Genomic DNA, 22,500 nt, shown 5'->3' with positions numbered 1-22,500 from the left:
TGTGCGGTCTACATTATGGACTTGTTCCTGATTAGCTGCTGTTTTATTTAGTTCTATATATATATATATATATATATATATATATATATATATATATATATATATATATATATACATATACACAGGTAACATCAGGCTAGACTTGAACAAGTCCAGTTCGTGGCAAATATGCCTGTTCAGGGGGGGAAGGGAACTGGTGGGAATAGCGTGTAACTCCCACGTGCTACGTCCTGCCGGTGAAGCTCCCCTCTGTCAGGTGAAAAGAAGCAGCTGGCAACTGCGCATGTGTCGGAGGAAGCATGGTGCTAGTCTACGGCTCTCCCCAGATCGGCAGAGGGTGGAGCAGCGACCGGGACAGCAGGGGGGGGGGGGGGGGATTTGGGGAAATCAGAAGAAGAAAATACGCAGAAGGACAAAAAGGACAGGGCGACATTGGATGGACAGAACTCTTGATACAGGTGACAGATTAAAAAAATAACGAGAATACACCTATAGTACATCTTAACGAATGACGGCAAACGCACATGGCAAAGAGCTAAAACTCCCATTATTATTTTTTATATGACACTGGCTAGTAAACTGTCCATTAAATCAGCAACTGTGGCTGCTTTTGGCTGCAGCAGTTTTGGCGTGCTCACTGTATGGCTACTGGCTACTGGCTAGGCCTTTGTCTTAGAATAGCTGGCACCATGTGGACGACTACAAAGTGAGGCGAGAGTGTTACAGCAAGCAGTCTGAACGGAGCAGACAGAGGAGAGAAGTGGAGGAGAGGAGAGGAGAGGAGGAGAGAAGAGAGGAGAGCAGAGGTGAGGAGGAGAGGAGAGGAGGAGAGAAGAGAGGAGAGGAGAGGAGGGGAGAGGAGAGGAGAGGGGAGATGAGAGGCGAGGAGGGGAGAGGAGTGGAAATGAGGAGGAGAGAGGAGAGGAGGAGGGGAGAGGAGGAGAGGAGGGGAGAGGAGAGGAGGAGGGGAGGGAAGGGGGAGGAGGGGAGAGGAGAGGAGGATAGGAGAGGAGGGGAGGGGAGTGGAGGATAGGAGAGGAGAGGAGAGGAGGGGAGTGGAGGATAGGAGAGGAGTGGAGAAGAGGAGAGGAGTGGAGAGGAGTGGAGAGGAGATGAGAGGAGGAGAGGAGAGGTGCACAGTGCACGCGGGGCTCAGCTGCACTGTTCATTCAGGGCCCACACTGTAATGGGCTTTAACACAGCTCCCCGGCTCTCTCATAGTCCTGCTGTAACACACGGACTCACACGTGTAGAGAGAGAGAGAGAGAGAGAGAGAGAGAGAGAGAGAGAGAGAGAGAGAGAGAGAGAGAGAGAGAGAACGGGAATGAAACAAATGGCGTGAAAAAGCGGGTGTCAGGACCGCTCAAAGACTCTGTGCTTTTTGCATTAGCGAGGTGCGGAGGTGCAGCGGCCATATCAATTCGATGGCTGCGGAGAATACTTATTGGAAAATCCCCGGGGGTAAAATGGAATTACTGGAGATGATCCGTCTTGCCTGCTCCGTGCGTCGGGCCTGTACAGGGGAGGGTAATAGGTTTTTTTGGGTGGGGGCGAGTGCAGGCGTGCGCGCACATTCAGCGCCGGCATTACATCTCCCAGGTATCGCCGGGCGGAGCTGGCAGGCTGAGGGAGCGCATGCTGCGACGGATTGGGGGGGGGGGGGGGGGGGGGGCACTGCTTTCAGGGCGAGAGACAGAGAGGAGACGGAGAGAGAGAGTTTCAGATTTGTTTTTGTCAAAAAGCGATCATTTGTCTGATAAAATTTGGAATTTTCCTTTAGAGACGGAAAACGCGATCATAAAACGTTGAGTGTTTGCAGAGCAGTTGACTGAGAAGGCAAGTCATTTTAGAGTGTAAGGGTTCCAATTTAACTACTTAAAACTAATGACTGCTGAGGAGGAAACATAACTTCCAAATGAACATTACTTATTTTCCAAATTGTAAACATGAATTTACATCATCGCTTTACGATTAAATGCAGCGCCAAACTGGCCTTATGTACCAATTAAGCCTTTAATTTCTTAAGTGAGTCATTTGAGGTGTGCGCGCGCGTGTGTGTGTGTGTGTGCGTGTGTGTTTATGAGCATGTGTGGGTAGTAGCAGGCCAGGGAAAATATGTGCGAGGTGCACTCTCTCACCCTCCAGGATTACATCTCTACTTTCACCCTGACTGATGGCAGCCTGCCATGGATAACACACACAGTATGCCTCTGCCTCCTGCACGCACACGCACGCACACACACACACAAACTGATTTTTCTATTTCAAGCACACACAAGCACACACACACACACACACACAGACTGGTGGTTTACAATGAGGTGACAGGGAGACTGGACAGCAGTGAATACCTTCTTTAGGAGCTGGGCTGGAGACAGAGAGAGCATATAAGGAGAGGACCTCTCCCCCTCTCTCTCTCTGCGTCCCTTTCTATCTCTCTATCTCTGTCCTTGGACCTCATAAAGATGAGAGCGGCAGCGGTCCATGTGTGGCATCAGCATAATTGCAGCAGCACTGCAGAGCGTCCTGAGTGGCACACGGGAGGCCGTAACTCAATGACAGACAGACAGGCCTCTGGCTGCTGCTGCAACGCTCGGACGCCAACATGGCTTCCTCCTCCCGCTGCCTCTCCCCTCTCTCGTTCTCTTCCCCTCATCTTCTATTCCTTTCCGGGTTTTTTTGTTCTTTCTTTCTTGCCTTTTCCTTGTCGTGTCGACCTTTCAGCGCTGATCTGTTCTCGTGTGACTGCTCTGTCTGCTCTGAAATGTCGGGGGCGGCTTTGGCTCAGGACGTAGAGCGGGTCGGGCCGCTAATCGCTTTGGATAAAAGCATTCGGTGGTTCGATCCCCGCCTCCTCCTGTGTCCTTGGGCAAAACACAGAACCCTCAATTGCTCCCAATGGCTGTGCCAGCACCCTGCGTGGCAGCTTGCCACCATCAGTGTGTGAATGGGTGAATGTAGGCATTGTTAAGTGCTTTGGATAAAAGCGCTATATAAATACAGTCCATTTACCATTGACCATGTTTCTACAAAGTCAACGTGTCACATGCCTTATAAACTCAACTGCCGTGATTGGCGGCGGTGTCGTTTTTGCATTTGCGGACTTCGTTAAGGCCAAGACAGTGTTGTCTGAGAAAATGAACAATTAGCACCACAAATTCATGCAATATTCACCAAAGTGTGAAGTGGGGATGAGAAAATGTCTATTTTAGAAGGAAAACTGACAGTGCTATGACAATGAATCAAAAGTAGTTTTACAATTAATTAAGCAATTAATGAGATTTTGCTCTATTAAACTGTCAAATGAAACAAGAGAGATGGGAGAATGAAGGGCAGCAGCTGCAGCAGCAGGCAGCAGGAGTAGTTCCTCTCTCCAGCTCCATCCTGGATCAGAGGCAGAGACGGGACAATCTGATGGACAGGTTGACCAGCATGGAGCCTTCAGTTCTCTCCTAAGCCACTTAAGTCTCCCAGGATGCCTCTGTGCCATTGTCAAGGTCAAGAAAAAAAGATTGTCTTTTCTCTTCGTTTTTATTTATGCCGTGTGTGTGTGTGTGTGTGTGTGTGTGTGTGTGTGTGTGTGTGTGTGTGTGTGTGTGTGTGTGTGTAGTCGATGTCATGGAGATGAGTGTGTCTCAGACGCTTTTCTACCTCTGACAGACCCTGCACTCTCTCTCTCTGTCTGGTCTTCCTGGTCTCTTTATTCTCCGTCCTCCATTCAGGAGGAACGAGCGTATCGGTGAGAAGTGAAGAGGCGGGGCCACCGCGGCCGATAAGCCGCACGCCGCGGAGGAGGCGTGGGGCGCAGGGGCAGGGCGGGCAGCCTCTCCCCCTAAGGCTTATTTACAGCTACCGCTAGCGACGGACCGTGTGTGTCTTTCTGTTTGTCTCTGCGCTGTGTTCCGTCTTTCTCGCCAATGCACAGGAGAACGAACACACACACACACAAACACACACACACACAGACACAGACACAGACACAGACACAGACACAGACACACACGCACACACACGCACACACCGAGGAGGCAAAAACAACTTTGGGTCCAGGGGGCTCTCAATCAAGCCGAAAACACCTGCAAGGATCTGAAGGGAGGATGAGGACATTAGGGAATTATGGTATTCCCTCCCCACACAAAAAGGAAGAAAGAAAAAGGCACATTTGCATTTATACAGTCACACACGCATGCACGCACACGAGCGCACGCGCACACACACACACACACACACACACACAAAAGGATCTAGAACAATCACACACACACACACACACGCGCGCACACACACACACACACACACACACACACACACACAGAGGAACAAAACAGCCCATGATGGGGGGGAAAAAACATGGTGTATGAAGGACAGCGTAATAGGGGAATACTTAAATTCACATCAAATTAATAATATAGTGAAGGTTGGTATCATCCTGTGAATGTAGTGGTTCAGTAAAGCTGTCTTAGATGTGCTTTTCTTTTGAGCTTTGTTTATGACTGAAACTTCTTCTCGTAGCACTAACCAGGAATTATTAGCATATGAAAAGGATGTTTTTCCTCAACAAAAAAACCCAAGAATTAACAACAGAAAAATATGGCAGCTTAGGAGACAACATAATAATAATAAAAAAAAACAGTCCCACAGTACCAGCATTGCTTTGGCAAATAAGGTGTGTGTCATTCTTTAGTTTTAGGCCCTTTGGTGAGTTTTTAAAAAGATCCCCAGTCATGGAACGTTTTCACTGCTCGTTAAAATGGAAATGTGGTTAATTGGCTCTAATGTAACATGGGGGAGGAAAGGTAATGACGAGCGTTGGACCTTTCTCTCCACTTTGAGATACATTCATTTGAGCGGGAAGAGGAAGGAATGGCTGCTGGCCCTGTGCTAGGAACCAACGTCTTCACACACCTGCAAGAGAGAGAGGAGAGGGGAAGGGAAAAGAAGCGACACAAATGCGCCCTACGAAAAGAACAGATTGGATCAACAGCTGGTTTGGGGAGAGGAGTGAGAGGAGGGAGCGAAGGCAAACCTTTTCACCAGGTCCTTGAAATACAAGCTGCAGGAAGCTAGAACATTTTGGTGGACTTCAAACTCTTTGCCTTCAACAATAATTTTCAGGTCTGTAAACTCTTTCGCTCTGCGCTGCTGGTTCAACTCCTTCAACATCTCTGTAGAACAAGAAAAAGAAACAGACAACGCCACACTCGGTTTTAGAATTGGCTCTCGTCCACACATGTGCATCAATAGCATGGCAACAAGAAACAGAACAACCAATAAGAAATGTGCAGATTTGTAGATCACAACATTGCTCTCCAGTCTTAAGCACAATCATGTTCATTATATGGTAGAGAGGAAACAACATGTGAACACAGTTCATCAAACATTTAAGCACAGGTAAAAAAAGAAGAAAGGTACATATAAAATAAGAATGAGCAGAAACAGGTGCATGTCAAATAAGATGAATTAGCTCACATGTTCTATACTGGGCTGATGAGGAGCATGCAGGACCCAAGGCATGCTACTTTATATGACACAACTAGTATTCACACTTTGTGCATTTGATAGGAAAGGCTCCCTGCAGTCAGTCAGTTCTACCTGTGTAACATTGGTGTTCTATATCAAACACACATGAGCGCCCCCTGCAGTCAGTTCTACCTGTGTAACTTTGGTGTTCCATATCAAACATAGACGAGCACCCCCTGCAGTCGGTTTTTCTACCTGTCTAACGTTGGTGTTCCATATCAAACACACGAGCGTGCACAAAGTCGCACATCATCATTTGCGCCAAAGAACTTTAAGATAAGAACCAGAGTCTAATAGTTTGTTCCACTGCAACATAACCACTGCAGGTGCTGTTGTGAAAAAAGCAGAACAGCGTCGCCTCTCGCCTTCAGTAAACTCTGCCTGCGATACAACAGAAGTGGGCGGCCATACTGTTTCCAGTCTTATCCAGTCTAAGCTTTTTTTTTTTTTTTTTTTTACTTTGAGCACAAAATGAGGTTGTTTGTCAAATGACAGTGTGTGAAGTGAACAGTGTGGCTAATCAACAGACCAGGCCATCATGACTTAGCCTGGTAAACCAGCCCGTCACGTGAACTCACATTTCATTTGGTTCTCCGTGACGGTCTGGACCCGCACAGGCAGTTAAGATGATTGGTCGAGCCATGCCGGCCCGACCAATCAGCGGCAGCCGTAGGCGGGCTCAGGCTCGTCTGGGCAAGTAGTGGGTACATGGTCTTTGTAGTTCTTTTCACTCGTCAACATGGCTGCCGCCGCGGAAGTGACAGGCAGTCTGAATGAAATTGAATGTAACGTTCCCAATTCTATGTATTAAATTCTAAAAAACGACCCTCAACATTTGGGAAGGCTAAGCCACACAACTAGTTCGTTATAATCTAACTAAATGCTTCGAAGGTGACTTTACGACCGTGAGGACTCAATCAATGAATACCACGGAGATCATCCACAGGCACCTTCGGTGATCTGATTGGTTGAAGTTAACACCCACCAGCGGTGATAGACAGATGGGTCATCCAATGACCTGCCAAGTAGCTTGGAAGAAGTGCCCGCCTCCGTCAGCAGGTCTGGTGACTTCATTCCCAGATCGACTGGTTTAGTGAAACCTATGTGGAGCTATACCGTCCATCTGGCAGCGTCAGGTTAATCATGACTCACCACCACCAACACATGAAATATCTTAAAAACGACAAAATACACTGGAGGGGGGGGGGGGCGCTTTAATAGTTAGGATTAATATGAGAGAAATTACTTTGTTTTGACTGTATTTGCCCTGTGTAAATTCACACTGCAGCACTAGTAGCAATTCAACGAAGCGCCCCGCTGAATAAGATTAACAAGCAACTAAAAGAGATGTGGGCTGAAAAACATTGCAAATGCATTATTCATAATCACAATAATACAAACTCTTTGGCTTCTCACTGGTGCCCTACCCGGGGTAAAGCCGACCTTCAAACGTCACTCAATGAGAAAACAACAAGCTTATGCCCAAATCCCACACCCACTTCTCTCTCTCTCTCTCTCCATCTCTATCTCTCTCTCTCTCTCTCTCTCTCTCTCTCTCTCTCTCTCTCTCTCTCTCTCTCTCTTTCTCTGAAAATAGTCCACACCTCCTCCCACCATCTTCCAGCCTGCAAAGAGGGAGACTAGAGAAACAGGGACGAAACACAGTTTTAGAGAACAGTGCTTGGAGCGAGTGGTGGACTAGACTTGCTGTTGAAGGCCACAGTGGTACACAGTGTGTTGTATACTGCGCTGTACTGGCACAACAGAGCCAGGCGTAACCCTGCTGCCCAGGGTACACAGTGTGTTGTATACTGCGCTGTACTGGCACAACAGAGCCAGGCGTAACCCTGCTGCCCAGGGTACACAGTGTGTTGTATACTGCGCTGTACTGGCACAACAGAGCCAGGCGTAACCCTGCTGCCCAGGGTACACAGTGTGTTGTATACTGCGCTGTACTGGCACAACAGAGCCAGGCGTAACCCTGCTGCCCAGGGTACACAGTGTGTTGTATACTGCGCTGTACTGGCACAACAGAGCCAGGCGTAACCCTGCTGCCCAGGGTACACAGTGTGTTGTATACTGCGCTGTACTGGCACAACAGAGCCAGGCGTAACCCTGCTGCCCAGGGTACACAGTGTGTTGTATACTGCGCTGTACTGGCACAACAGAGCCAGGCGTAACCCTGCTGCCCAGGGTACACAGTGTGTTGTATACTGCGCTGTACTGGCACAACAGAGCCAGGCGTAACCCTGCTGCCCAGGGTACACACAGTGTGTTGTATACTGCACTGTACTGGCACAACAGAGCCAGGCGTAACCCTGCTGCCCAGGGTACACAGTGTGTTGTATACTGCGCTGTACTGGCACAACAGAGCCAGGCGTAACCCTGCTGCCCAGGGTACACAGTGTGTTGTATACTGCGCTGTACTGGCACAACAGAGCCAGGCGTAACCCTGCTGCCCAGGGTACACAGTGTGTTGTATACTGCGCTGTACTGGCACAACAGAGCCAGGCGTAACCCTGCTGCCCAGGGTACACAGTGTGTTGTATACTGCGCTGTACTGGCACAACAGAGCCAGGCGTAACCCTGCTGCCCAGGGTACACAGTGTGTTGTATACTGCGCTGTACTGGCACAACAGAGCCAGGCGTAACCCTGCTGCCCAGGGTACACACAGTGTGTTGTATACTGCACTGTACTGGCACAACAGAGCCAGGCGTAACCCCGCTGCCCAGGGTACACACAGTGTGTTGTATACTGCGCTGTACTGGCACAACAGAGCCAGGCGTAACCCCGCTGCCCAGGGTACACACAGTGTGTTGTATACTGCGCTGTACTGGCACAACAGAGCCAGGCGTAACCCCGCTGCCGCGTCGGGTCGGAGGCTCTTGTTTCTCTCTGTGTCTTTAATGAGGCACCGTGAGGGGATGCTGAGAGTGAACATCTGAGCAGCGGGAGACCAGACTAGCAACCAGGAGGGGGGGAGACGACCGACAGTATACAGCTATGTTAACCTCCTATTGAGAACACCACCGAAAATTAGCACGAGTGAGAGTCTAATAGTATGCAAGAGACACAAGGATGTGCAGATAGTATCATGGTTAACGAGGAGGCCATCTTCCTTCCTGTAGCTTAGCTGAAGCGGAACGTTGCACAGGGAGGAGCACGGGGGCTGTGAGGCGTAGCGAGCAAACACTTTTTGGCACACAAAGCACGGCCTGCGTTCAGAAAAAAAAACAAAGGCACATATCCCACGCTGGAAGGAGATCAAATGTGGGCCCAACCACTGATGCAGGGTGAGATAGGCGAGTTCATGATTCAAGTTTGGACCAAAAAGGTGGCAAAAACCCCCCTCCTAGATCATGAGTGGTAAGGCCCGGGGATACTCTCGGACCTCAGGGCTTATCTGGAACATTGGACCATAAAGCCGACACCGGTTTCTTAAGCAAAGTGGAATCGACAGTATCAGGGACGAGTCGTTATTTGTCAGTAGTACTCGTCATGGGTAAGGTGTGTGTGAGTGGTGTGTGTGAGTGGTGTGTGTGTGTGTGTGTGTGTGTGTGTGTGTGTGTGTGTGTTACACAACCATCCTGAAACTGATAAGGCTATTGCACTGGCGACACCCGTGTTGAATGAAAGGTGTTTTTGGTGATCCTGAAAGGGGTCTGTGTTACGCCAGGATTTAATTAACCTGGGCCGACACGCCGCCCTCGATTTGGCTGAATATCCACTCGTTTAGCTCCTTCCATTCTGCTGACTGACACCGGCTGCTCGCCTCCCAACTCATTCACTGGCTCAAATGATACAGTATAAAGACATATGACAAATAAGGTGCAATGCAGAAGCGCCGCCTTGGTAGAAACAAAACAAAAATCCTTTTCTCTGAGTAGTGCATCCTTGTCAGAGTCATCGTATCAGAGAATTAACGCGCCCCAAATTAAATAACCTTGTAATTATACACGCTCAATGCCACACGGAGAAAATAATATATGTGATTTTTGGAAGTATTTCAGCGGCGCTAGGAGCACGGCCGCGTCATTAGCCAGCCAGAGACAGACACACACAGCACAATGGCTGACATGACGGTAGCCTTGCTCTTCTTCCACCTCTCTCCACTCTTCCACATGCCGCTCCGCTGCTACTTGTCAGTTGGGCTCGCTATCTGATTACTGTGTGGGCACTGACTGTGAATAGTCAATACACACACAGTATTGATTACTGTGTGGGCACTGACTGTGAAGAGTGAATACACACAGTACTGATTACTGTGTGGGCACTGACTGTGAAGAGTGAATACACACAGTACTGATTACTGTGTGGGCACTGACTGTGAAGAGTGAATACACACAGTACTGATTACTGTGTGGGCACTGACTGTGAATAGTGAACACACACAGTAGTGATTACTGTGTGGGCACTGACTGTGAATAGTCAATACACACGCAGTACTGATTACTGTGTGGGCACTGACTGTGAATAGTCAATACACACACAGTACTGATTACTGTGTGGGCACTGACTGTGAATAGTCAATACACACATAGTACTGATTACTGTGTGGGCACTGACTGTGAATAGTCAATACACACACACAGTATTGATTACTGTGTGGGCACTGACTGTGAAGAGTGAATACACACAGTACTGATTACTGTGTGGGCACTGACTGTGAAGAGTGAATACACATAGTACTGATTACTGTGTGGGCACTGACTGTGAATAGTCAATACACACACAGTACTGATTACTGTGTGGGCACTGACTGTGAAGAGTGAATACACATAGTACTGATTACTGTGTGGGCACTGACTGTGAATAGTCAATACACACATAGTACTGATTACTGTGTGGGCACTGACTGTGAATAGTCAATACACACATAGTACTGATTACTGTGTGGGCACTGACTGTGAATAGTGAATACACACATAGTACTGATTACTGTGTGGGCACTGACTGTGAATAGTCAATACACACATAGTACTGATTACTGTGTGGGCACTGACTGTGAATAGTGAATACACACATAGTACTGATTACTGTGTGGGCACTGACTGTGAATAGTGAATACACACAGTACTGATTACTGTGTGGGCACTGACTGTGAATAGTGAATACACACAGTACTGATTACTGTGTGGGCACTGACTGTGAATAGTCAATACACACAGTACTTGGGAGACGGAGTTTGCATTAGTGAGTCTGCAGCGACCGCTATGGCTCTCACCTCCAATCTGCCACGTTGCATGCCATCAGTTTGCCCCGAGAATAAAGTGAAAGAGAGACGCCGGGAGAGAGAGAGAGAGAGAGAGAGAAAAAGAGAGAACTCTAGTTGTCAGCAAACAATGGCTGCCTCCCTCAGAGCTATGCACACACACCTGAATGGCGGCTGGAAACGCCAATTAGGGCGTCTACGGGGAGTGGATCGGTGTGCACCCGCAGAACAACTCCTCGCCACCGGGGACCGTGAAACTGCACATGGCGTTGCCATTCTTTGGTCTGGCGTGGAGCGTGGTGGAGTTCAATGGGAGCTTGGCGGTTCTGAAAGACCAAAACGTCTCAATACTTCTAGAGGGGCGGTAGAGAAATCTCTGGAGGATTGTCAAGTTCTGCAACATATATACCCACAAAAGGGAATTAAATAGCGTGAGGTTTGTTTTGTGAGAGTTACACAGGAATTCTCACAGGGGCAGAGAGGATGCTACAGCTGTGAAGTATATCATGGACTGCAAACAGCGATGAGATGTTCATGCATAGTTTCCTCTGCATGAAGCATTTCACAACAACAACACCCCATGCTGGCTGGGTCTTCATGATTGGTCGAATGCAGAATGCTACTGTACGTGCCAACTCTCCTGTTCACCCTAGTAACCCTGCATTACCACGAAACAGCTCCCGCTGCTGTAGCCAATGGTGTCCTTAGGTGCCTTTTCCAGTAGCCTATCGGAGCGTGCCGTGTGCATCTTCACCGCATGTGTTTTACAGTACCAACCAAGTAGTAAACGTATCGCTCACCGAACCGTGATAGGTTGCTGTACAGGGGCGACAGAGCGTGCTATTGGTTACTGAACTTGGAGCCATTTTGGGCTTCAACATGTATTTTACATCTGTATCTGTAGACCCACCATTTTGTGTTTATACTTGAGGGGGAAGTGGGGGGGGGGGTAGGAATTTCTGAGGGACGGCTTTATAAGCTCGTGATTTATGCATATCGTCTATATCCTTTTTAGCAACGCACCAACTTGAGCTGATGAATACGTACAATTTAAGCGCAAAACTCTTTAGGAACGCTGTTGCATAAATGCAGATACAAAGCATGGCAGACATTTTGTGATGGGTCGTTCTCCAAACAAAATCGAAGAACCCTTATTGTATTGCAAAACCCCTTCCGTTGCTGACAAAAATGTCAAAATTCTATAGAAATGATTACTAAAATCTTACTTAACTTGTAATTGTATCAGGTTAACTCTGATATCAGCCACAAAATTGGGCGACTATTTTGTATTTATTTACACCATGAAAAAAATGTAATGCTGTTACAGTAGCCTACTTTGTATCATAATTGTATTTATTTATTTATTTTATTTTATTATACGTATTACATTTTGAAATGTAGTACGTATATATACGTGTATATACATGTATGTGTATGTATATATATATATATATATATATATATATATATATATATATTATACACATATAAACCTTTGGCCGATAACCGATTCCAACATTGCTGTTGCTATTATGGTTGATGATAACCGATATTTACCGATGTCAATATGCTCTGTATAAAAACAAGATTCTATGATAATCAAATTTTGTACATACTGAGAAACACATGTAAACACTGAATTTTGGGGAAATTTGTTATTTCCAAAAGATTTGGAAAAGCCCATAAATCATAGATTTACCACATTGTTTCCTCTCTCAACATGAGAATTTTGGCTGATACCAAGAACTGATACTAGCATTGCTGTTATTTTGCTCATCGGACCGATACCAATATTTAAAGAATTCTAACACTAAGCGATATCAATTGACTACCGACATATCGTGCATTCCTACTATTGTGTCATCAGTTTTTTTATCAGATATCTTTCTCATTCTCTTCTTCTTTCGCTCTTCCTTCAGCGAATATGCAGACATCTGTATCCAACTGGAAGATGCTCCATGGTTGACATGTAAGCTGCATGGTGCTCGGTGCTGCAGGCTAATATTGAAAGGACATTGATGTGTTTAGTTTGACCCTCTTGTCCTTTTATAAACTTCCCACAATCAATTCCCACCAACACTTAATTACCCAGAAATAACCATGGCAACCGCTCAATAATTCAATATACTGTCATCAAAATGTTTTCTCTTTCTTCTGCTTGGCAAAGATACTGTATACGTACAATTTCAGCTTCTTCCTGCTTTTTTATTTGAAGCTGTGCATGATCTTTTCCCCCCACACAACATAAATTATCATTATAATTTATCATAAACAATTACTAGAAAATCCATAAAACATTTTCAGCTTTATTGATATTATATGCCTCATTTAAATTGAATGAAAAAGTATGTCTGTGGTTGAAGCCCAATAAAATGTTTAATACATGTGGGAGTTAAAGTGAAATATGAATGAATCTGAATCATGTTTTTCAAATAAAAAACACATGTGATCTTATGATTCATGTAAATATGAAATTGTTGCTGCTGTTGTAATAAAATACTACATAATACAATAATACAAAAGATCAGTATGGCATTTTAGGTTAACCTTTTGATAAATAAACTCATTTCCCAGTAGGTTAAAAAAAAAGTATGGTTGTCATCAGAAATGTAGATCCATATCCATTTTTTTATTCATTGGAATAAATGGTGAGAGATCAAATTAATACTGAATTTAAGTGAAGTTAATTTAAGTTCAAATGGAGTGAAGCAGCAGAGAAAGGAATGCCAGTGGTGCAGGACTGAAGCAGATGAAACCTCAAGAAGCCTCATCAAAATGGCTTTCCTGGTACAAAAGCCTTTTGATAAGCACAGAGCTTTGAAGAAGACGAGCAGGGCAAGAGCATGGCTCATAATGAATGCACACAAAAGAGCTCTTCCCAGGCAAAACGCTATCTCTACATTGCTGTGCCCAATCATATTTAGAGCCAGGGCCTGGAACACAAAGACTACCTCACAATGGCAGGGGAATTTATGAGCACTTTTCCTACATGAGGTGATGCATTCATCAGATAGAATTAAGATGCAAAATGATTGTGAGTAAGACAATATTTAGGTGTTGGAGTTTTTGTGGAATTATTATTTTTAGGCTACAAAATCATTTTAAAATGCATTTATCTGGGATATATTTGAGATAAGAGCTAGAAAAACAATACTCTTATCAAATGTAAAAAAAAAATTGGTGAGGTGGATCATTTGATTAAGAGAAGGCTTTACTGTCGCTTAAAAACAAAAAAGAAAATGTGTCATTTGGGCTAAATCGCTATCTGGAAAAATACTCAACGGTTCTTAACAGCAATGGTTATTGGTTTTCTTTTGTTTGAGTTCTATACAAATCCCCCTGTTCTATCAAAGTAAAGCCCAAAAACACAGAAATACTCTATAGTGTTTTCATGCAATTCTGCCTCATCCAAGATAAAGCCATCCCGGTAAAAACAGCCAAACATTTTATATGTTGCTTGCTCTGATGACATCTTTAGATTGCATGCACAATAATGTCTTTTGAATGTTTATTTCATAACTGTTAATTTAGTTTTTCTTGCTGAGATCAGACCCAGTTCAACCTCATCCTTAGATATTTAAAATACTAAATCTCACCCTCCCTATAACTACATGTACAACATGTTCGGTTCAACTTTAAGTCATACACTCAAAAGTGCATGTCGTTTTTATTGTCTAATTTGTCCGTGAACTTCCATATCAAATTGGACGGGGAAGAAAAAGGCCAAAAAAGGCAAGGAGAAAAACAAACAAAGAGAAAAACACTGAAAGTGTCAAAGTGAAAAGAAGAGGTGCTAAAAATATATATATTTTGAAATAACTTTCTTGTGCAAGAAAGTATGCATTAAGTCAAATAGGCATAAATAAGTTTTCAGCAATTGCATATTGCTCGGACAACCCTCTTTAAGTGTAGTTCGGGGTTTTGCTCTTATCCAGTCTTTCTTGATGTATTACATGTAGGTCTAGGGGTGTCACGATACACTCAGTTCACGATACGATACGTATCACGATACTGGGTTCACGATAACGATACGATACGATACGATTTTAACAATATTTTTTTAAACTTGAATAATGACAATATATGACTGGAAAAGTAGTATTTTATTTGAAATGCACAAATACAAAACATGCTGTTGTGGGAAATTGTTATTACAATAACAACTAGAAAAAACATGAGATTGGAGATAAGGCTTATCTTGAAATAGAATGAGTTACACCGTCACTTAGATTTACTTTGAACTAAAAGGTTTCTCAGCAGTATAAATTCTCATTATGCATCTTCAGTTTTTCTTCAAACTCAAACAACAAGACTTTTCTTAGTCTATTTTTTATGCATCTTCAGTTTTTCCTGTCAAGTAAACAGTTTTGCCAGAAACTCAATTGAATGGTTTCTCTCCTGTATAACTTCTCATGTGTCTCTTCAGAGACTTGTTCAACTGAACTACTTTCCACACATTGAACTTCAACAAACAAAGACGTTTCTTTGTCTATTTTTGGAAAAAAAAAAAAAAAAATTTTTTTTTTTTTTTTTTTTTTTTTTTCACGATATGAGATTTCATCTCAACGATACATATCGTGACGTTTTACTATCGCGAAATTTCGTGGGACGATATATTGTGACACCCCTAATTAGGTCACATCAATATTTCTCAAAATGATTTTAAGCAGTATTACTTCAGATCGCTCTGGCAGCTTTAAGGCGTATTACTTCGGATAACTCGGGCAGTTTGGAGCAGTTGGGTCCAGTAATGGACGGCATTAAGTGTGATCCATCAGGCTTCAGAGAAAAACCAAATCGTCCCTCTCCTGCTCTGTATTTTTGAAATATGATGGCCGGGGTTAGAGAAAATGACTTTTCTTTCTTTTTTCTGTGAAACTCTTGTTCATGTCATCCATTAGTGCCCACACGGTGCTCTGTGCTCTCAGAAAACCATAGATACCCCCTAACGTCACACGTGGACCCATTAATATCTAATGTGTTCGCAAGGGAGGAAGAATTAAATTATTCAGCATGGAGTTCACCTCGGCAGCCCTTCCTCAATAGGCTTATGATCAAAAGACACGGTGGCTAATTGTCCGGTCTTAATAAGCGCTGGCTCAGTTATGGTAACAGTATCAGGCCTCCCATCTGCAGCACATGGCAGAACCACTTAACACACCGTGCCTCATGTGGACCAACGTGATCAGATCTCATGTGTCACTACTTGAGTACTAAAATCATCTGGCCTAAGAGTGTGAGCTGAGCCCGTCTCAAGGCACAATTACGCTCAATTATCTTCAAAACATACCTCTAATAATCACCGGCCACATTCGTCTCTGGAGACATCTCGACAGTTTGTGCCGCCTAATATCCCCCGGAAAAGTATTTCTTGCTAGGCGCCGCCAGAAATCCTTGAAGAACCCTTGAGTCTCTAGCTGTCCTGATTTCAGTCTGCCAGAGAGCAGTGCACTGGCACCACATCGCCTTAGAGAATAGTCCCATGATGAGGACGCTTTATTTCCCCCCTGCTCCATTCTGCCGGCGCCGGGGCAGCCGGGGCTGTCAAGAGCCTGGACCGGGCCGGGAGGGACGCGCTGTGACAGAGAGGACGACTGGGAGAAAGAGATGAGAGGAACTCTGGCCCCTCCGGGACGTCTGGCCCTTTTGTTGCCTTCTCCAATAGGCAGGGAAGAAAAGACACATTGACTAGTGAAGAGCACAGCGTTGCACCGTCTACATCTACATCTTCAAACTTCTACAGAGCCTCTGGGCCAGGGCTTGCGCATATTTAAAGCACGCACGCGCGCACACACACACGCACACACACACAGACACATACACAGACACACACACACACAGTGCCGCAGTAAATAATCCTAAACACCGGAAGTTAGCAACGTACTGGGTTCCCTCATCTGAAGGTCAATGGGTTTTTTTTTATGGGATTTTGGTTAGATGGCTGAAATAAGCTCTGTGTTTAGCAAAAGATTATGATGAAACTTGAAAGTTTGTGTTTAGCAAGATCATCTTCACAAATGAAAAATATATATGATTTTTCTGTTGATCGCGATTTTTGCCGATCACATTTAGATTTCGAAAATCATAAAGATTGTGAAGATTATCTTGTTGAACACAAAGATCTCAGTCAGCATCTTAAACTTTTGGTAACCACATCCCTTCAGGCATCTAACCAAAAACCCCAGTCAAAAACTCCCTTGACTTTCAGACGAGGGAACCCAGCAGCGCGATGCTAACTTCCGGGTTGGCCTAGAGAAATACGTCACATCCCTGCAGCACTCTATTGGTATATAGAGCAGAGTCAAGGCAAACACGAGCACAGGTATGGAGGAGCAACAGCATAAACATCTACTGCCTGCTGCAACTGGAGACAGCATGTCAAACAATGTTCTCTTGTTCTGTGGTTGTGTGTACATACGTGTGTGTGTGTGTGTGTGTGTGTGTGTGTGTGTGTGTGTGTGTGTGTGTGTGTGTGTGTGTGTGTGTGTGAGTGTGTGTGTGTGTGTGTGTGTGTGTGTGTGTGTGTGTGTGTGTGTGTGTGTGTGTGTGTGAGTGTGAGAGAGAGAGAGAGAGAGAGAGAGAGAGAGAGAGAGAGAGAGGAACAGACTTGGGTCCCTGCTGGTACAGTCTGTTCCTCATTAGTCAGGCAGGGGGATGGTAGGTGATCGGTGGTCATCCTCCCTACAACAGGGTACCAACAAAAACAAGCTCCCCATCCTACAGTATATCCCATCCTTCATGTGCTACATACACATGAAAGTCTGTCATTAAGGTACTGGCTGCTCACAAAATGAGAGGTTCAATTGGTAGAAGACAAAAGCAGATCAGTTGCTTTGAAGAGTGACCGTGCGGTTATAAACAACACTAATGTGTCACCACAGCTAACTGTCACAGCGTAGTCATGAGCTAATCCCTCCCCGTGACAAATGTCAACTACATCTTTTTTAATTGTCATCATTACTTAGAGACAATGGAGGAACGCGCACATGAGGTGACTTGAGCTCAAATGAAAGTAAAAAATTACATTTATTTTCTACAACTAGAAAGAAAATGTGACAAGACAAGTGTTCCAAAAAAGAAAAAGAAAAAGAAAAAAGGGCAAAAACACATTGCACTCAAAACAAATCATAGTGGTGTGATGCTTATTATTTCACTCCCAATTAAAGATGTATTTTTCTGAAGCAAACGCCTACAGAATGTGTCATTATGAGACGAATGAAGAGGCGCAGGGAAGTCAGTAGCAGCCTGAGGCCAGTGTACTAATGTGTGCAGTGTTGATCAACTGTATACTATTGACCTCCTGTGCAACAACCATCTGAAATAACACAGACTATTTACCTCCTGTGCAACAACCATCTGAAATAACACACATTATACTATTTACCTCCTGTGCAACAATCATCTGAAATAACACAGACTATTTACCTCCTGTGCAACAACCATCTGAAATAACACAGACTATTTACCTCCTGTGCAACAACCATCTGAAATAACACAGACTATTTACCTCCTGTGCAACAACCATCTGAAATAACACAGACTATTTACCTCCTGTGCAACAACCATCTGAAATAACACACATTAGACTATTTACCTCCTGTGCAACAACCATCTGAAATAACACAGACTATTTACCTCCTGTGCAACAACCATCTGAAATAACACACATTAGACTATTTACCTCCTGTGCAACAACCATCTGAAATAACACAGACTATTTACCTCCTGTGCAACAACCATCTGAAATAACACAGACTATTTACCTCCTGTGCAACAACCATCTGAAATAACACACATTAGACTATTTACCTCCTGTGCAACAACCATCTGAAATAACACAGACTATTTACCTCCTGTGCAACAACCATCTGAAATAACACACATTAGACTATTTACCTCCTGTGCAACAACCATCTGAAATAACACAGACTATTTACCTCCTGTGCAACAACCATCTGAAATAACACACATTAGACTATTTACCTCCTGTGCAACAACCATCTGAAATAACACAGACTATTTACCTCCTGTGCAACAACCATCTGAAATAACACAGACTATTTACCTCCTGTGCAACAACCATCTGAAATAACACAGACTATTTACCTCCTGTGCAACAACCATCTGAAATAACACAGACTATTTACCTCCTGTGCAACAACCATCTGAAATAACACACATTAGACTATTTACCTCCTGTGCAACAACCATCTGAAATAACACAGACTATTTACCTCCTGTGCAACAACCATCTGAAATAACACACATTAGACTATTTACCTCCTGTGCAACAACCATCTGAAATAACACAGACTATTTACCTCCTGTGCAACAACCATCTGAAATAACACACATTAGACTATTTACCTCCTGTGCAACAACCATCTGAAATAACACACATTAGACTATTTACCTCCTGTGCAACAACCATCTGAAATAACACACATTATACTATTTACCTCCTGTGCAACAACCATCTGCAATAACACACATTAGACTATTTACCTCCTGTGCAACAACCATCTGAAATAACACATACTATTTGCCTCCTGTGCAACAACCATCTGAAATAACACAGACTATTTACCTCCTGTGCAACAACCATCTGAAATAACACACATTAGACTATTTAACTCCTGTGCAACAACCATCTGAAATAACACACACTATTTACCTCCTGTGCAACAACCATCTGAAATAACACACACTATTTACCTCCTGTGCAACAACCATCTGAAATAACACACATTAGACTATTTATTTACCTCCTGTGCAACAACCATCTGAAATAACACACATTAGACTATTTACCTCCTGTGCAACAACCATCTGAAATAACACAGACTATTTACCTCCTGTGCAACAACCATCTGAAATAACACACATTAGACTATTTACCTCCTGTGCAACAACCATCTGAAATAACACATACTATTTACCTCCTGTGCAACAACCATCTGAAATAACACATACTATTTACCTCCTGTGCAACAACCATCTGAAATAACACAGACTATTTACCTCCTGTGCAACAACCATCTGAAATAACACAGACTATTTACCTCCTGTGCAACAACCATCTGAAATAACACACATTCAAGCATTCAGGGAAACACTAATGGAAAGATGCTTTTTGTATTTTGGCTTGAGCTGTGTTGGCAGTTGTTCTGTTGGCAAATTTGTCTTTTCTCCATCACTCTGAGCACTAATTGCTCGTTCGCATAAATCAACAAAAGGTCGTCCTGACCTGGCTATTATGACATTGAATTGTATAATATTTCGTAAGGCTCTGTCTGCAAAGTGCAAATCACTACGATTTTTCCAAAACGAACAAGGGCTTTCATGGATGATGAGCGACGTGCTGGGAAGCATTCGACTAAAATTTTCATTGTTCAATCTAGGATTTGTTAGCACTGTCGTCGTCAAAACCCTTCTCTTAGCCACGAATTCCTTATCATAAGTTGAGTCTGACAAGCTTTTCACAGGAACCAAACTGATTTATTGATGAATCAAGAAAGCATTTTATTTATTTTCCACTACAACTCCCAAGAACTTTTTTACTGGCGCCAAGAACCACTTTTGGGAGTGAGATTTTTTTTTTTTTTACAAATACAGGCCCAGCTGCTTAAAAAAACACAAACTTTTTAACTGCTCGGGGGCGGGGCAGCACTAAGCCCTGCAGTTATGGATTGGTATATTTGTCACGATGCCAAGGAGGCAAGATGCCAACAATGGATGGATTTGAGTTTATTTTAACAGTATGCCAGTATGCCCATCACAGATTAGCCAACACTGTGCTTAAGCATTACTGAACATTTCATTCTCGTAGTCGGCCGGGGGTTGAGTTCATTTATCCACTCCACAAAAGATGACCTTGTCAGTCAGTGCACACATACGCACAAAGCGACCGCTGCAGCCATACACATGCAAGACAAGAACACATGCACACGTACCTACACACAGCAACACTTCTCCATCTTCTCTTTTAAAGTGATAACTTACTATTTCATCAAAATCACCAGGAGGAGAGAGTTCTATTCTATCTAACCCTAATTTAAAAGCCCAGTGGAATAAAGGCAAAGCTAATTGAGTGAAATGAATCATTGTATAAACACTATGAATGCAACTTCCCTGGAGGCATCTGCACTAAAAAGCATGTTTATTTTTCTGATTCACCACAGGGAGGGTTGCCTGAGCATCCTGGCTGCCTCTCACACAGCAACAACAACAACAACACCTGAGAGCTGCTCAGTGCAAAATCCCACACCGTTTTCTGCTGTTCAGCTGTGCTGGATCACTTCTGTTCCAAAACCTGAAAGAGAATGGCTTTGACCTATACTGTATATCATGATATAGGTTGTCTCCAGGCCTTCTGTCAGGCGGCCTGCTCTCCATGGCATTTCAGTATCCAAGGCAACTGACTGGAACATGAAGGTGTTGTACTGTAACCAGCCCCAGGCAGCGGGGCAAGAAATACTCAAAATCCAATCCAATCCCAAAGTAGAAATACAGTGGTGTGGTGGTAAAGTAGCAGTTACAATTATTTTTTAAAGTAATTCAAAATGAAACTTTAGTAAGCATATTTAAGTATTTATTTGACATTCTTATACAAAGTGATGTACAATGAGCAGGTAGGACAACTGGCTGTTGGCGGACGCATCTGTTGCAGGGATCTGAGCCTGTGATCCTGTGGTTATAATGACAATCTCTCTAAAAAATTAGGCCACTTTTCCAAATGGATGTAAGTTTAAAAAAGCTAAAAACAAAATATATTTTTTTTTATGTGTATGTCTTGGTATTTTTGGAAGTGTAGAAGTGCTCCATCTCCACTGGATTAAGCTAAATGGGGTCAGGCGTAAGGTTGAGCAATAATTCAATATGATCATAATTTGTTTGTTTTTTCAATAGATACTGTGATGAAATGATGATGCTGAGTTATCATAATACCTAATCCTCCTGTTCTCTAAATTAATGATAAAAAGCAAATAATACAGTGGGCTACTAATTAAAATCTCTCACAAAATAAAATCTGAAACAAATCAGGGGATGTTATATTAGCGTATTTGAAAACAACCGTTTTATTGTACTTTGTTGTTGTTGTTTTTAGATTAGATTTTTGGGCATTATTAGAGTTGATTAGAGTTATATTTATTAGTTTATAGTGAAGAGACATTCATTTGATTATTTAGCATGTGATTCTGCACAATAGCAGATACAGTTATAACTTGCTAATGATATTAAAATAAATTACTCTCATCGTTAAATTAATTTTGTCCATATCGCCAAGCCCTAATCAGCCATCTATTATGCTATGTTCGTATTTTCATGAGCAGAGCATGGCTTTTGTACGCAAAGCCTTTCTCGCAAAAGGAAACTGGTGCACGTGCAATTAGTGGACTAAAAAGTAGGATTCTGCTTTTAAATGAAGACCAATTAAAGTACAAAGAATCCCTAAAAGGTAAGATAAAAATGCAGACTCTACCGTCCTTGAGTCAAACCTCTGAGTTACTTTCCGCCCCTGAACTCCAACCCAAGTCTGGAAGCAGCAGTCTCAGCTGTGCCGGCCCTCTTCTGCCCCCTCCACATTTGGGACCCAGGCACGTACCAGGTGTCCTAGCAGAGATGCCTGTGTGTGTGTGTGTGCGTGCGTGTGTGTGTGCGTGCGCGTGCATGCGTGTGTGTGTGTGCGTGAGAGAGAATGTAGATATGCCTTCGAGCTTGCCTTACAACTAGACTGTGTTTACGAGTTGGGTGCGTTCCTTACAGG

General features: G+C 43.8%; 1 protein-coding gene across 1 annotated transcript in view; it reads right to left on the bottom strand.

The window, feature by feature from the left end:
• Window positions 1-22,500, bottom strand: part of klhl29 (kelch like family member 29) — a 152,416-nt gene that overhangs the window by 113,922 nt on the left and 15,994 nt on the right. Inside the window, exon 3 of the mRNA XM_083642792.1 lies at window positions 5,027-5,165. Coding sequence (XP_083498918.1) covers window positions 5,027-5,165 — 139 coding nt within the window. The remainder of the gene's footprint in view (window positions 1-5,026; window positions 5,166-22,500) is intronic.

This window comes from Poromitra crassiceps, assembly GCF_964638095.1.
Source record: "Poromitra crassiceps genome assembly, chromosome: 9".
NCBI lineage: Eukaryota > Metazoa > Chordata > Actinopteri > Beryciformes > Melamphaidae > Poromitra > Poromitra crassiceps.
Note: the sequence above shows the minus strand (reverse complement) of the source record. Positions and strands in the feature narration are given on the sequence as shown.